General features: G+C 40.3%; 1 protein-coding gene across 3 annotated transcripts in view; it reads right to left on the minus strand.

Annotated features, from left to right (window-relative positions):
- Positions 1-1,023: 1,023 nt before the first annotated feature.
- The window catches only part of RNF144B (ring finger protein 144B), a 191,906-nt gene continuing 178,756 nt past the window's right edge, over positions 1,024-14,173 (minus strand). For all 3 annotated transcript variants that reach the window (XM_070405659.1, XM_070405657.1, XM_070405658.1), the window contains 3 exons: positions 12,545-12,689; positions 6,179-6,268; positions 1,024-5,023 (listed from right to left, as the gene is read on the minus strand). In XM_070405659.1, coding sequence (XP_070261760.1) covers positions 4,883-5,023; positions 6,179-6,268; positions 12,545-12,689 — 376 coding nt within the window. In that variant the 3' untranslated portion in view covers positions 1,024-4,882. The remainder of the gene's footprint in view (positions 5,024-6,178; positions 6,269-12,544; positions 12,690-14,173) is intronic.

Genomic DNA, 14,173 nt, shown 5'->3' on the forward strand with positions numbered 1-14,173 from the left:
TGAAGGCCTGCTCAGAATTACTGACAAATGAAAGAGCATTACAGTACTGTCAAAGAGTCTGGTGTTCTTTTTCTGGCTGCCACTCATAGTGTGACCCTTGGCAAGACATGAACACAAAACCATTGCTTTTTCCCTGACATGGACCTGCTCAATTTATCTCATAGGATTGTTCTCCAAGTTCTTTAAAAAGCTTATGTAAAATATTAAAAGCATTATCATTGCTATTAAATTATTTAAAGACAATTTTTTTTCATTATGTAACTTTGTAAACTATCTTTAGGGTCTAAAAAATGCTCCTAGATCTATTATCTAACAAGTAGAAATAACAGAATGACAGAAAATCTAATTATAATTCTTCAAATTCATTAGATCCATAATTTGCATTGTAATGAGTCTGCTGGTTAGATGTTGATTAAAATCACTGCTGTATAAAGTGATTCATTCAATAATTCTTTGGGAATGCAAATTCAAGTGTAGGAAACAATAAGCACACTTTAAACATGAAATAATGTTGACATTCTAGGAGATGATTAAGCAAATTAAGAAGCCATAACCCAAAATGTTTTAAAATGATGTTACTGATTTCCTCAAAACTAAAGGATTAGAAAATAGAATTTCAATTTATAAGTCAATTATAAACCTTTGTAGTCAGGTATATTAGAAGCATATAATATTCAATAAAAAGGCATCGAGGCCAGTATACGAATGTGAGCTTTTAGTTTTATAGGAACACAAGTTGTAGTTGTTAACCAACTCCTGGCACTCAACTTAGGGGAGTCCTGCCTTGAATACTAATCAAAGGGAAATAACCTTAAGTTAACACTCTAATTTAAATCCTTTTTTTAAAAAATCATAACAAGGAAACACATTCCTCTAACAAACTTGTGGAAGATTAGAAGTGACTGCAGAGAGCATGTTTTACAGAACTAATGACTTTGATGCCTGGCAGCACTTTTTACCAGAATGATCAAAGACCTCAATTATTGCTTATTTCTCTGGATAATGATTAATGCTTGTGCACTGGTAGTGTGGAATATCGTACATACAACAAGTAAGTCTGCAGCAAGTAAAGGTGTTACATTTGCTCCCATTTCTCCTGAGAAACAGGCTTCAAGAGTCATTTCCGTAAATGGTATTGCAGAGCCTAGGATTTAATAGTGACATGGCTGGCATTTTAGATGATAAAATTAAACATGTCTAAAAACATGCAGCACAACAAGAGTTAACACACTTGATTTCCTGTTCCACATTTATTGGGGCTAGAGAGACTAAAACAGCTATTTTCCTCTCAATTCATTGGAAAAATATAATATGACAGCAATTTCTTAAATACAGAACAAAACTTTCTGGATTATGAATCATCATGAGATGTAATAGCCTATAGATATCAATTGTGGCAGCATTTTAAAATATCATTTATCTAAGGCATTCTGAAATTGTCTCTGAAGCTACACATATATACATGATTCTATACACATAAAGGCATCCATTCATGAACAGAAAGTCTTTTAGAAGCACTGTGTAGGAAAGGTTAAAATAATACATACATGTTTAGATTCTGAATAATTTATGAGTCAATTTTGGGTTCCAAGAAGCAGTGATTTACATTTAAATAAGCATTTAGATTTTCAGACTTGGATAGGTAAAATGTTTGTGATGCAGGCTACAAGAAAAGTCACTGTGAAGCAGACTACAAGAAAATTCAAAATTATTCCTTTTTCAAAGACCTCCTTCAAAAGAGAAACTTCAAGTCCAGAACAAACATGAACCAGTAGGATGCCTAAGATTCTAAAATGTCCTTCCATATGAATTTCCTCCTCATTTCCCTACCTAAGAAAAAGAGAAGAGTTTTTAGAAGGGGCAATGGCTAGATGTTATGCCATTACAACCAGTAGTGTTTCTGGATGGTTAAGTTCTTGCATCCAATTTTGATGAGGGATTTTAAAATTTCTATTTCAAATGGACTCTACCACTCAAAACACAAAAATATTTTGTTACAACATCCAAACATGATCATGCAAACCCAGATTTCTTCCTAATACAGAATGAGAACCACTAGGGAAGGATAAAGCTGACAAAGGGACGAGACAAGGTTGAACCCTTTCACTGGCAATTATCCAAAATGACATCATCAGTCTAGGTTATCAAGTTGTCAGCTCTCTCTTTTATAAACAAATTCTCTTGATTGGCTTACATCTCAACCCTGATGCACCAGATATACTTAGATTTCACCTACCAATCTGTTCCTTTTGATCCTGACAATCTCACACAGGCCAATTCTCTTAGCTATTGAGGGAAGAAGTCACCGTTTCCCAGGTACTTTTCAATATTTAAAAACTTAAGTCCAGTTATTTCAAGTCTGTTTGACAAACAACCCCACTCCTTATTCTCCCCTCACATACACACACAAAAGAGCTAATTCTGATATAACAGTATCTCTGTGAGAAGACTGTTCCTTCCATTTTTTCCAAGGAAATAACATACATATTTTCTTCCACTTTTACTCCAAATTCAGGAGCTCCACCTTTAATAACATAGTCTTTTGGGTTACCTGAAATCAGCCCATTTTAAGATTCTTTGTGGAACCAAGCCTGAAGAGTTTACTGAGTAGTGTGCTGCCACTATTGACATTCTTGACACAAAAATTCAATTTCAGTTGAGTCCCTGTGATTCCCCTGAGCAATTATAAATGCCTTTTACTATAACGAGGCAGTGTAAAACAAGGCAAATTATTCAAATATATATATATACACACACATTTATACTAGTATGAAATACATTGATAGAGGAGATCATTGATTTCTTTTTTCTGAAGTGTTTTGAGTTTTGAAGGAAAATAAAGACACTTAATATTGAGAAATTTCTAATAAATGATTAAAAATGTTTTTGGTTGGCTGCCATTCAAAAGTTTCCCCAGCGATCTCATCAATGTTCTATACAAACTGTAAATAAAAATATACATGACCAAAAGTACTATATGTATATATACATACATATATACATAGTATGTGTGAATTAAAGTTCCTTAAATATACACATCCCCACTTGGGATATATTCCATTACATAGGTAATAATAGGCCCAGATAGCAGCAATTTAATAATGTAGTTATCCAGTTACTCAGAACATATCATAGGTCCTGATAGTTCCTGACATGGCTTCAAGGAGAGCTCTCCACTGTCATTAATACAGTTCTCATGAGGCACCAGGCTACATTGCTGATGGCAATTATGTCATCCTGTCACTGGAAGAAAAGTTATTGTCCTTTCAAAACCCATTTATTCAAAATCTGCTATGGTATAATGGGAAAAACAAGTCATTTTATTTCTTAAATATTTTGGTTGTTTTATCCGTGCCTTGTACATACAGAAAAGTATTCAGATTGCCTTAACAGACACTAAACTTGGCTAAGAAGACAGCTGCTCTGAATTGTGTTTGAAAATATAGAAATAACCTGGCCAGTGTGGCTCAATTGGTTTGAGCATCATCCCGTACACCGAAAGGTCACAGGTTCGATTCCCAATCAGGGCACATACCTAGGTTGTAGGTTCGATCCCTGGTCAGGGCGAGTACTGGAGGCAACTGATGGATGTTTCTCTCTCTTTCTCTCTCTCAAAAAAAAAGGTAAATAACATGATTACCAATCAGTATTTTTACAAACTGAGTTTGCATGATGTCACATTAAGTATTGTTTTTAAAAGAGTTATGTTTATGAGTCTATACTTGAGTAAGTTAAGAACGTACAACCAAAATTTACATATATAATATGCAAAAAACCTTTAGGTTACTTTATATTAAACAATATTAGTCACAGAGGAAATACAGAATGGCTTTTACATAAACATTTGTGTGTTTTACTATTGTGTGTAATAATACACACTATTATTTTATGTATCTATCCAGGCACACCCAGTGGACAGAAATTCTAGGTGGGCAGCAAGTTATATGGGTTCTAGATATACATATGGACTTTAATACTCATTCTTGGTGTGTACTTTTAGGTCTAATTCTAAATTTTTGGGTGTATGAACACAGCGCTCAAGAAAGGGCCCTGCTATCTATGATGCAGGTTTTGAACCTCTGCCACTCCACCCAAATACTTCATGTAAAACAAGCTTGTAGACAGCAGCCACTGGCTCTCTGAGAAGAGTTTATCACCTTAAAAAAGTTATACTTGCCAAGAAAGAGAGACTAAATTAGACCATATTGTTTTATAGGCTGAAACCCTTTTACTGGGAAGGGACAACTTCCTCTGCACAGCAGTTTCTCCTGCTTGAAGCTGAGATCACACAGGGAGAAACCTATTGTGTTTCTGCCAAGTGACTGTGGGAATGCTGGGAAAGCACGCCCAGGAGCTGGCAGAGGCAGAGCCACCTTATCACCTCCTGCGATAAGCAGCCTGCTTTATCACTCTGACGAGAATTTCCCCTGAAATGGTCTCATCCACGGGTTTCCCCCCATGTTTCCCTTGGTAGTCAGATCAACACAGAACAGACTCTAGCTTCTCAATTATCATGTATGTTGCCAACCGTGACAACACCTTTATTATACTGAATTGTTCACTCAGGCTCCTTGAATTTGGCTGGAAGTTGAAGAGTCCCGTGGGATCCTTTAGGTGATAAAATGATGCTGTGTTAGTTCCTTCCCAAGAACCTGAAGCTTCTGACATGCTCCACAGATACAACCTGGACTGCAGAACCTGATTCTCTTTACACAGGAACACACACACCAGTGCTTGGCCTTTTCTGGCGCCACAGGTGGGCAGGCAAGTTCAAAGTCTGGACACAGAGGCACTTCCAAAATTTGGCAAGAAAAAGGAGGCGAGTTCACCAAGTGGGGCTTTATCACTGTGCTATGTGGCACGCGGACACAAACAGAGATCTTTAGGTTGTGGATGGGTCATGCTTTTTCTTCTTGCCCCGGCAGCACTTGCAGACACAACAGATTATACAGGGGGAGGCCAGGAGTAGCAAGGGTGAAGTCACCAAGGCAATGATGCCCAACCCCACAAGAATCCCAACCACCTGGAAATTAAGAAAGAAAGAAAAACTATTTTAGCAGTTGAATCTTCCTACATGTCTACTATACCATCGGCTATGGACTCAAAATTCCCACTGAAACCCTAATCCCCAATATAATGCTGTTTGGAAATGGGGTTCTTTGGGAGGAAATTAGGACATGAGGGTGGAGCCCTCATGAAGGGATTAGTGCCCTTAGAAGAAGGGACACCAGACAGCTGGCTTCCTCTCTCTTCACCCTCTGCCATGTGAGAACACAATGAGAAGATGGCCATCTATAAACCAACAAGAGAGTCCTCACCAGAACCCAACCCGAGCCCTGCTGGCACCCTGACCTTGAACTTCCAGTCTCCAGACCCATGAGAAATAAATTCCCATTGTTTAATCCGCCCAGTCTATAGTAATTTGTTATAGCAGCCTGAACTGGCTAAGACGCCATCTCAGACACATAAAACAGTCACAATTATGGAACATTTTAGCCAGTCCCCAGCAGTGGTCTGAAGTGAATAATTCAGGAAGATACCAGACACTAAATCAAAGGTGAGAACAAACCAAATGCTAAGTCAGGCTCTGGCACGGGATTAGTATAATCATGAAATGTTGGTGTTGGCTCTCTCTCTACCTGAGTTTCCTCAACAGCTTCATAGGGATGTTAATAATGATTACTAGGCTATTAACACTGGCTCCTTCAAAAGAAGCATAGCCTTTAATAAATATGAAACACTATTAAAAATAAACCAGGGCTCCCTTTGAACCTGTCACATAATCACACAATGGCATGTACAGAGGGATCTAAGCCCCTACAGGGGCTCATCAGGTTTAGAGCACTGCCTTTCATTGCAAATGCTCTATGAAGGGCTGTAGGAAAGTCATCCCACCATCTTTTTCAGGAGGAAAGAGCGTCTGCCCTCATTCCACAAGTCACTGTTATTTACTTGGCTGCTCTGGTGCCCTGCTCCTCCACTTATCTTTAAGAGTATTGTGCCATGAATTAACTCTAGGCAGTTGATCCATTACTTTTCCCTAGCCCTACCCCAGAATTCCCCAGAACCTCCTGGGCTAGAATGGGTAAGCAGGAGTAAAGTGGGAAGGATGAACAGGCAGGTTTTCTAAGCCATTGTGAGTCTAGTGTATCTCATGCTCCTTTTAAGGTCAGGATACCTGTGTTCGGTTCCATATCACTGAGGCTCTTGAGTGGCCAAGCTTATTCCGACATGGCCCTTTGTCGTAATGTCTGAGGAAAATGTCGTTCTGAAAAACAAAGCGAAAGGTTTCGGTAAGCATGTAATTCTGAATTGAGAGATGGATACTAACTACATCAGATCACCTTAGTGGAAGCAAAGGCTCTTTCTGGTACTATTAATAACAGCATCTAGGAATTCCAAGTCCATGATCTTTAGACTCTATCTCAGTAGTTTTCTACATCACCAAGTGAAAACAGGATAATCAATGAGACTCTTGACTGAGTCTAATAGAGATCAATGGCCTGACCAATTATCATCAAAAGGTAGCTCTATCAGAGGTGTGATAGGAAATGAGAGGACCATGAGTGAGGCAGCTCAGAGATGGTTGTAGTAAACAAGGTGATAAAATGCCAGTGGTTGAGATGGAGAAGAGGAAAATACAATCATGAGATATTAAGATGGGTAACTAACCAGTGGGGAAATAGGGGGAAATCGCAGATGAGGGGAAAGTCACTGGATAGAAGGTAGTGGCTTTGTCGAGAGAAACACCAGAGAGAGGGGTTTTGTTGGGAGGTAACAACCACAGTTTGGATGTGTTGAACTTGAGAGATACTTGAGACATCCAAGCAGCACTGATCAAAAGGCAGTTAGTTACAGAGATGTGAATTTGGGGGCAAAGACTTGGGAATCAGTGTACATGGGGTAGGAAAACCACAGAAGTAACTGAGATTACCCAGGGAGAGTGCAGACTGAGAGGCAAGCAGGCTGTTGAACACAGCCATGTAAGAATGGATCAAGAAAGAGCCTGGAAAAGGAACTGAGAAGAGGCCAGAAATGTAGAAGGGAAACCTGAAGAGGTGGATGGTGGTCAAGATGTCAAAGGCAGCAGAGAATCTAGGTAAGATGAGGACTGAAGTGTTCCTTGGATTTTACCCAAAAGCAGTTACTCGAAGCCTTGGAAGAACACAGTCGGGGTGTGATTAAGTGGCAATCTGAGAGCAGCAATGACTGGAGGTAAGGAAGTGTCAACAGCTTGAGGTGAGTATGCTTTATTGGTGGCTGAAGGGACAAGAGAAATGGAAAGATGTAGACTTGAGAAAAGTGTTACATACCCACTTTTAAGTGGGACAGTTGAGAATGCATGGATAATTTAGAGACTAGAGAGTGGAGAGTGGATGCTGAAGTTGGAGGAGAGAGAAGAGATAACTGAGGGGACAAGTTGCCAAGGTACCCAAAGCAGATTAAAAATGCCTCATCCTCCCACTGGGGACTGGAACTATTTCAACTAAATTTTTTAGATCTAATTCATACTTTGAGTAAAAGACTTTTTTTCATATTCTCTTGATGTTAAAATTTAACCAGCATCAACAACATGCTAGAATAGGAGAGTATATTCAAAGATCAATAGACTATAACTTTTCAACACTATCTCAAAGCCAACAGAATTAAGAGCTTTGATTGTGAGTTTATCTTTTTTTTAAACAATTAGATATTTTTAAGTAAGTAATCCACTATACATCTTCCTCTCACTGTGTTTTCTTTGTTTGGAGGTTTGGGTGGGTGGGGGGTTAGCCTCTTTTCTCTTCATTAGCTGCCAGAATGTGCTTTCGTAAAGGCTCAGTAGTGGCAGAAGACAGAAAACTCATCTGGGGTTTAACTACTGTGACTGACACATTCTTCTGATTAATAACACTTGTCTGATGCTTTTTGTTAGGTAGTTTCCTTTAAGCTTCACAGATCCCCTGAGAGAGAGCCACTATTATTCCTCTATTTTTATTTTCTGTTAATCCTCACCCAAGGATACTTTTCTCATTGATTTTTAGAGAGTGAAAGGGAGAAAGGGAGGAAGAAAGAGAAATATCGACGCGGGAGAGACACATCAATTAGTTGCTTCCTACATGTGCCCAATCGGAGCCGGGGATTGAACCTGCAACCCAGGTATGTGCCGTTGACCAGGAAATGAACTGGTGATGAGTCACACTGGCCAAGACTATTATTACTCTTTTAAGATGCAGTCATTATGCCTAGTCACCTGGTGGGGAGGGGCAGAGCCAAGAGTCAAGTAAAGTGCACCTCTATCCCACCAAGGTACCCCAGACCTTCTCCGATGTCAGTGGGCTGATCTTATGAGCTAATTGATCGTGGCAAATGCCATACGAAATCTTTCCTGAGGCCATAGGAGGGCTTCCTGCAGCTGGGATTTGTGTGGGGTGTTGCCTAGGTGGATACCAGTCAAAGTGTGGTCCTCACTCCATCAGCTTCACTATCTTAGAAATGCAAGTTCCCGGGCCCACTGCAGACTTCCGACGTGGGGCATGGTATCTATGCTTTAACATACTTTCCACATGTTTCTGGTGTTCACTATAATTTTAGAACCACTACTTTAGAAAATTTAGTTTAGAATGGCATTTCTCAAACTGTGTTCCACGGGAAACTAGTGTCCTGGGATCCAGTGGTGGTTCTGGGTGTTCCCTGGCAAGGTCAAGTAAGTTTGGGGAAAGCTGCATCGAGAAGGGGTAGAGTGTATGTTAGTATGTCTGTGGAACCTGTTTATTTATCCTAGCGAGTTAAAGAAACACATTAGATTATGGATATTTTGGGGGGCAAGTTCCCTTGCCAAAGTTTCCAGGAAATACTGGTTTAGGCTGAAGTGACCTTCAGGACAGCTCAAGGATACCCTCCTTTCCCTCTGAGCAGTTAGAAGGTGGTAGTGTTAGTACTCAACTTTGACAATTCACATCTGCCATGAAGCTTTGATGAAGTTTTAAGGTGACACCGGCAAGTACAACCAAGTAGATGCCAAACTCGCTGAAACACACATTATATGAAATAAGTACTTTTTATTCTAGAAATTACCGTGTCTTCTTAAATGAAATTGTTTTCAGAATAGCATTACAATGACCTTACAGAGCACTTGATAAAGTGTTAAGGGAACATAAGAATGACATATATTCATGGATTTTCAGTCACTGTGTGAGATTTTGACCTTTTTCATTTTCCAGTTCAGGACTTGTTCCCTCCTCTATCTGAAATGACTGTAAAATAGATTTTTGTGGGAATTTTAAAAACTATCAAAACACTGTTGGGGCATTATAAAGACCCATCCACAGAAGTATATATGAAAGCACACAAAACGCTACAGGTTTCACTGATTTTAGTGCTACTATTAAGTTATTCAATTTTTGCTTGTCTCATGATTAACCATTTTTAAAGTTTGTACAAAGGTAACAAAGTATTATTTTTAAGATTCATAAAGGGAAAATTGTAGGACAATCAGAGGTGAAGAATTAGAATTTTGTCTTTTGTATGTTTCTCATCTGTATTCACTTCCTGCGCTGGCTTTTGTACTTGAGCGTTTTTTCTTTACAAATGCTCTCTCACCACTCTGAAGTCTGCTGACTGTACCCTTAAACATGCTTATGGTATTCTGCTCATTATGGAAAAAGGAACATTTTATAAGTTTGTGCTCTGCTACTGTAGATATTTATTACTCTATGAGCTATCTATTTTTGTAACCACTGTGGTCTATCATATCTTACTAATGGTAAAAGGGAGGGCAATATCCAGAAGAGAAGCTTGATTTGCACAATTTCAGACAATCTGTGAATGTGAAAACTATAGTGTTGCTCTGCTATAAGCCAATCTACTATAATGTGGAGAAATTATCTACCTTGAAATTCATCCTAGCAGGTGGAGTTGAGCTAAACTCCTTCTGGTTTTCCTTTGAACTATAACTATAACAAGGCCCCATGGCATCGGCCCAAGGAAAGGTAAGATGCCAATGTGCAAAGGGCCCTTTAGTTTTTCCATTAATTCTAATATAAGAGATTTTTTTACTTACATGTATATTTGTTTACACACTATAGGTGGGTATCATTGAAAAGCTTGGTTTAATACACATTTAAACCGCCCCCCAAAAGAAAGAACACCTAGCTTTATGCAGTGACAGGAATACCTCATCCTCTGAAACAGCAGGGATGAGGATCAAGGCAGGAGCACCCTCAATGCCTGAGAAAAAGTCAAAGTCACTGTTTGGTGTCTGTCTAGGGACTGGATTTTGGACAATCACCCTTCTCCTAGACCCATGCTCTACAACTTTTCTATAAACAAGGATCAACACCACATGTGACATGGAATACTTGTCTACAGAAAAACATCGTTACCAACAAGGCAATGCCCCTGGCTAAAACCAAGAACATGAGGTCGCAGAGAACAATGACCAGAAAACAATGCTGTGTATCCAGCCACCTGGCATCTGTGCCGTTTAGTCTCTGAGTCCTGGAACAGTCAAGTGATGGAACAGTGTGTTCTTGCAACTCCACGCCACAAACACATTTCGGCCAGAGGATGGAGAGATCTGGCGCACACATTTATCCCCTTATATTCTGGCTTCCTAAAGAGAACCTCATGGGCTCAGCCTGCTTGTGGATCTGAACCCAATTAATATTCTGGTGAAATCTGGAGGAAAACAAAAAAAAAAAGACTTCTCCCATTTGTAAAGCATGAGGGGTGGACAATCCATCAAATCCTCATCTAGAATAGCACTCCTCTGGATTTATGAGAGGTCTCCACTATCAAACTTACTGGTAATTCAAGGATTATAATAGAATTGTTTAAAAGAATGAAAACATTTCTCTCAACCTGAACTGCTAAGCTTCTAGATCAGCCATGGGCAAACTACGGCCCTCGGGCCGGATCCAGCCCGTTTGAAATGAATAAAACTAAAAAAAAAAAAAAAAAAAAAAAGACCGTACCCTTTTATGTAATGATGTTTACTTTGAATTTATATTAGTTCACACAAACACTCCATCCATGCTTTTGTTCCGGCCCTCCGGTCCAGTTTAAGAACCATTGTGGCCCTCGAGTCAAAAAGTTTGCCCACCCCTGTTCTAGAGGCTAAGATGTCAATTTTCTTCTCCCCAATTTATACCTCTTCTTGTAACACTGACATAAAACTGATTAAGATACTTGCTCATAGATGTCATCCTAAACAACTTATCGAATTTTCAGTTAACACCCAGGCACATGGGGGTCAGCATGCATCCCGTATCAACTGCACGCTCACTCTGCAACTGCGTATGATACTGAAGCACTACAAGACTTGCTTATTGAACTGAAGCAAACTGGGCAATTAATATGGACAACTGGGAAAAGAATGCCGCCCACCCGTGACTGAGGGCTTACACTGACATGCACATATTGTATAGGTCCAGACTGCCCAAACCGGGAATACCTGTAAACTACGTAGGCGGCCTTAAACTTTAAAACACTGTAATTGAAAACAGTAGGATTAATTCTCAACAATCCTTTACATCATCTTTTAACTGAGGTTACCACTAGCCTTAGCACAGGACTGAATGAAACTCCACCTGAATTTGAGAAGACATGCTTCATGAACGGTTAGGAAAAAGAACAACGAGACCAAACCTCTTTGTCTAGAAGGGAACCATGACGAAACGGTAGCAATACCTCTGTCATGCCAATGAATGAGACAGTTACCTGAGAGACACCATTGATTTGAATGGCTTTTTTCTTTAAATTCAAAAAGAGGAAAACAACCTATTGGCAGTAGGCAGCACAATTGCTCCCCTGAAGATGCCCAGGGCAATTCCCCAGAACTTGTGAAAATGTTACCTTACATGGCAAAAGGGATTTTTCAAGTGTGTTGAAATGAAGACCTTGAGATAGGGGAGATTGTCCTGTATTGTCCAGATGGACCCAATCTAATCTCACTGGTCCTTAAGGTAGAGAAGCTCTCCCAGCTGTGGTCAGAGGCAATGACTCCGAAAGCTATGACTATAAAATAAGGGTCAGAGGGATGTGATGTTGCAGCCTGTGAAGATAGAGAACAAGGCCATGAGCCAAGGAATGCAGGCAGCCTCCAGAAGCTGGACAAGGCCAAGAAGTGGATTCTCCCCTGCTGCCTGCAGAAGGAATGCAGCCCTGAGGACACCTTGATCTTAACCCAGTGAGACCCACATTCGACTTCTAATGTTCAGAGTTAAAGATAAGTTGGTGTCATTTTCAGCCAAAATTTTGTGGTAATTTTTTAGAATAGCAACATAAAACTAAGACACTAACAGTCCGTTACATAATAGAATGAAACAATGCCCCCCAAGCAGGAAATGTCCCTAAAACAAAAGCTTGTCTTTTAAAGAAAAGGTGACAGGTGTTATGGATATCTAAAGTAGCAGGCTCAGGAAGTCTCATTAAGAAAAATAATTTTTTTGGCAGGACAAAAGTAGGCTCAATATTTTGAAAGGAAAGGCTGTAGGACACTGGCTGTTGCACAGGTACAGGATGGAGAAAGATGCCGGGAGAGAGTCTTCCTCGTGGAACTTACATCCAGGTTCTGCAGACAGTACCAGCAAAACGTGTGCTTGCAGTTCTTGCACATCATCTGAGCACAGCCTTCGTTGCGTTCGATATAAACCCGGCAAAATGGGCACTGCTTAATGGGGGCATCTGCATCTGTCCCAACGAGGGCCCTAGAAACACAGTGGATGAGAAATTATTGGGTGGGGATGGAGAATGCTGCCTGATTTTTTAAAAAGCCAGGACCACAAGGGTGTACACTAACCAGACCTATGCTAAGAATAAGCTATGGTAAATATAATGGATAAATAATGCCCTTCTAACTCCATTTTATGGCCAGCAATTGGATCTCCTAAGGCTCCTGATGTTTAGGTAGTGAACTCTTTGTAATCTGTGCTTAATTTACCCGCCAGGGAAAAGAGTGGGGGTAAAAATAGGTGTGACAGAAATTATTAGTTGTTCAGATAACTCAAAACAAAACCAAAAAATACCTTAATTTATTTATCTTTGGCTTTGCGTGGATTATATCGTCGTATTTTCCACAACTGATTTAATTCATTATTTTGCCCAATTAGTATTTCATTCTCTGAGCACGCACTAAGTAAAAAGTGCAAGAAGTCTGCTACACGACAGAAAAACTAGCTCAGGATCTGACAGGGCATAGATAATCCATCTAATAAGCTGTTTAAATAAACAAATGAAAGAGGCTGTGGGGAGTCAATAATCAATACTTTAAAGTAAATGCCCAATGTCATTGAAAAGACCTGCTCCAAACAAATGGATAGGCCAATACAGGGTCACAGCTCAGTGGGACATAGAAAAGAAGGGGAGGGTGGGTGTGGCAGGGAATGCTAGATGAGCTACAGAACTGGGCAGCACTTCAGCTACTGTTCATCAAAACAGACACCCAGCCCAGAGACACCCACTTCACAGTGTTGTAAAAACTATGACAGAATTTGGTGCTCACAATAATCTCATAGAGCAGTGGGACAACTACTATTTTAATTGTCTCCCCCCCCCCCCCCCTATTTTTTTCAAATAGAGAAACATCCCATAGGGTCTGAGTAGCTTGCATGAGGTCACATGGATGCCAAATGACAATGTCAGAATTCAGTCCTTCTCCCTCTGGGATCTTTACATTGCCCTGTGACACCCGGGACCTTCCTGTGGTGGCAGCGAAAACGGAGGTGGCACTGGCTAAAAGGGCACATGCCTGCCCGGTGTACTGGATCTGTTTTCCCTCTTGATTTGTTTGGTCTGAGATTCAAGCACAGTGTCACAGCCAGGTAGCACTGCTGTTCCTGAAGAATGGCTCTACACATTCTCAGGGCGCCGAGGGCTAAGCCAACTGGACTGCAACACTGGCATTTCTGTTCTTGCTGGTGCAGAACAGCCATAGCCTCAAGCAAAGCAAGGGATCAAACACAAAGGTCTCTCACTCCGGGCCCTGAGGCTGCCATAAAGCCCTCCCTACCGAAAGGTACAGATTTAATTGCTTCTCATCATAACAGAATCTCAACCTTGGCACCACCTTTTCAAAGCATCAAGTAGTGAGAGATAAGCTCTTTTCCTCTAGTACCTAGGCATTTAGCACTGCACTATACTGAAGGCTGTTTCTGCTGCAGCCTTCTCTCTGCTGTGATTGGCACGCCTCAGG

Source organism: Myotis yumanensis, unplaced genomic scaffold, assembly GCF_028538775.1.
Source record: "Myotis yumanensis isolate MYYU_CA2020_CCGP unplaced genomic scaffold, mMyoYum1.0.hap1 SCAF_2, whole genome shotgun sequence".
In the NCBI taxonomy this organism is placed as follows: Eukaryota; Metazoa; Chordata; class Mammalia; order Chiroptera; family Vespertilionidae; genus Myotis; species Myotis yumanensis.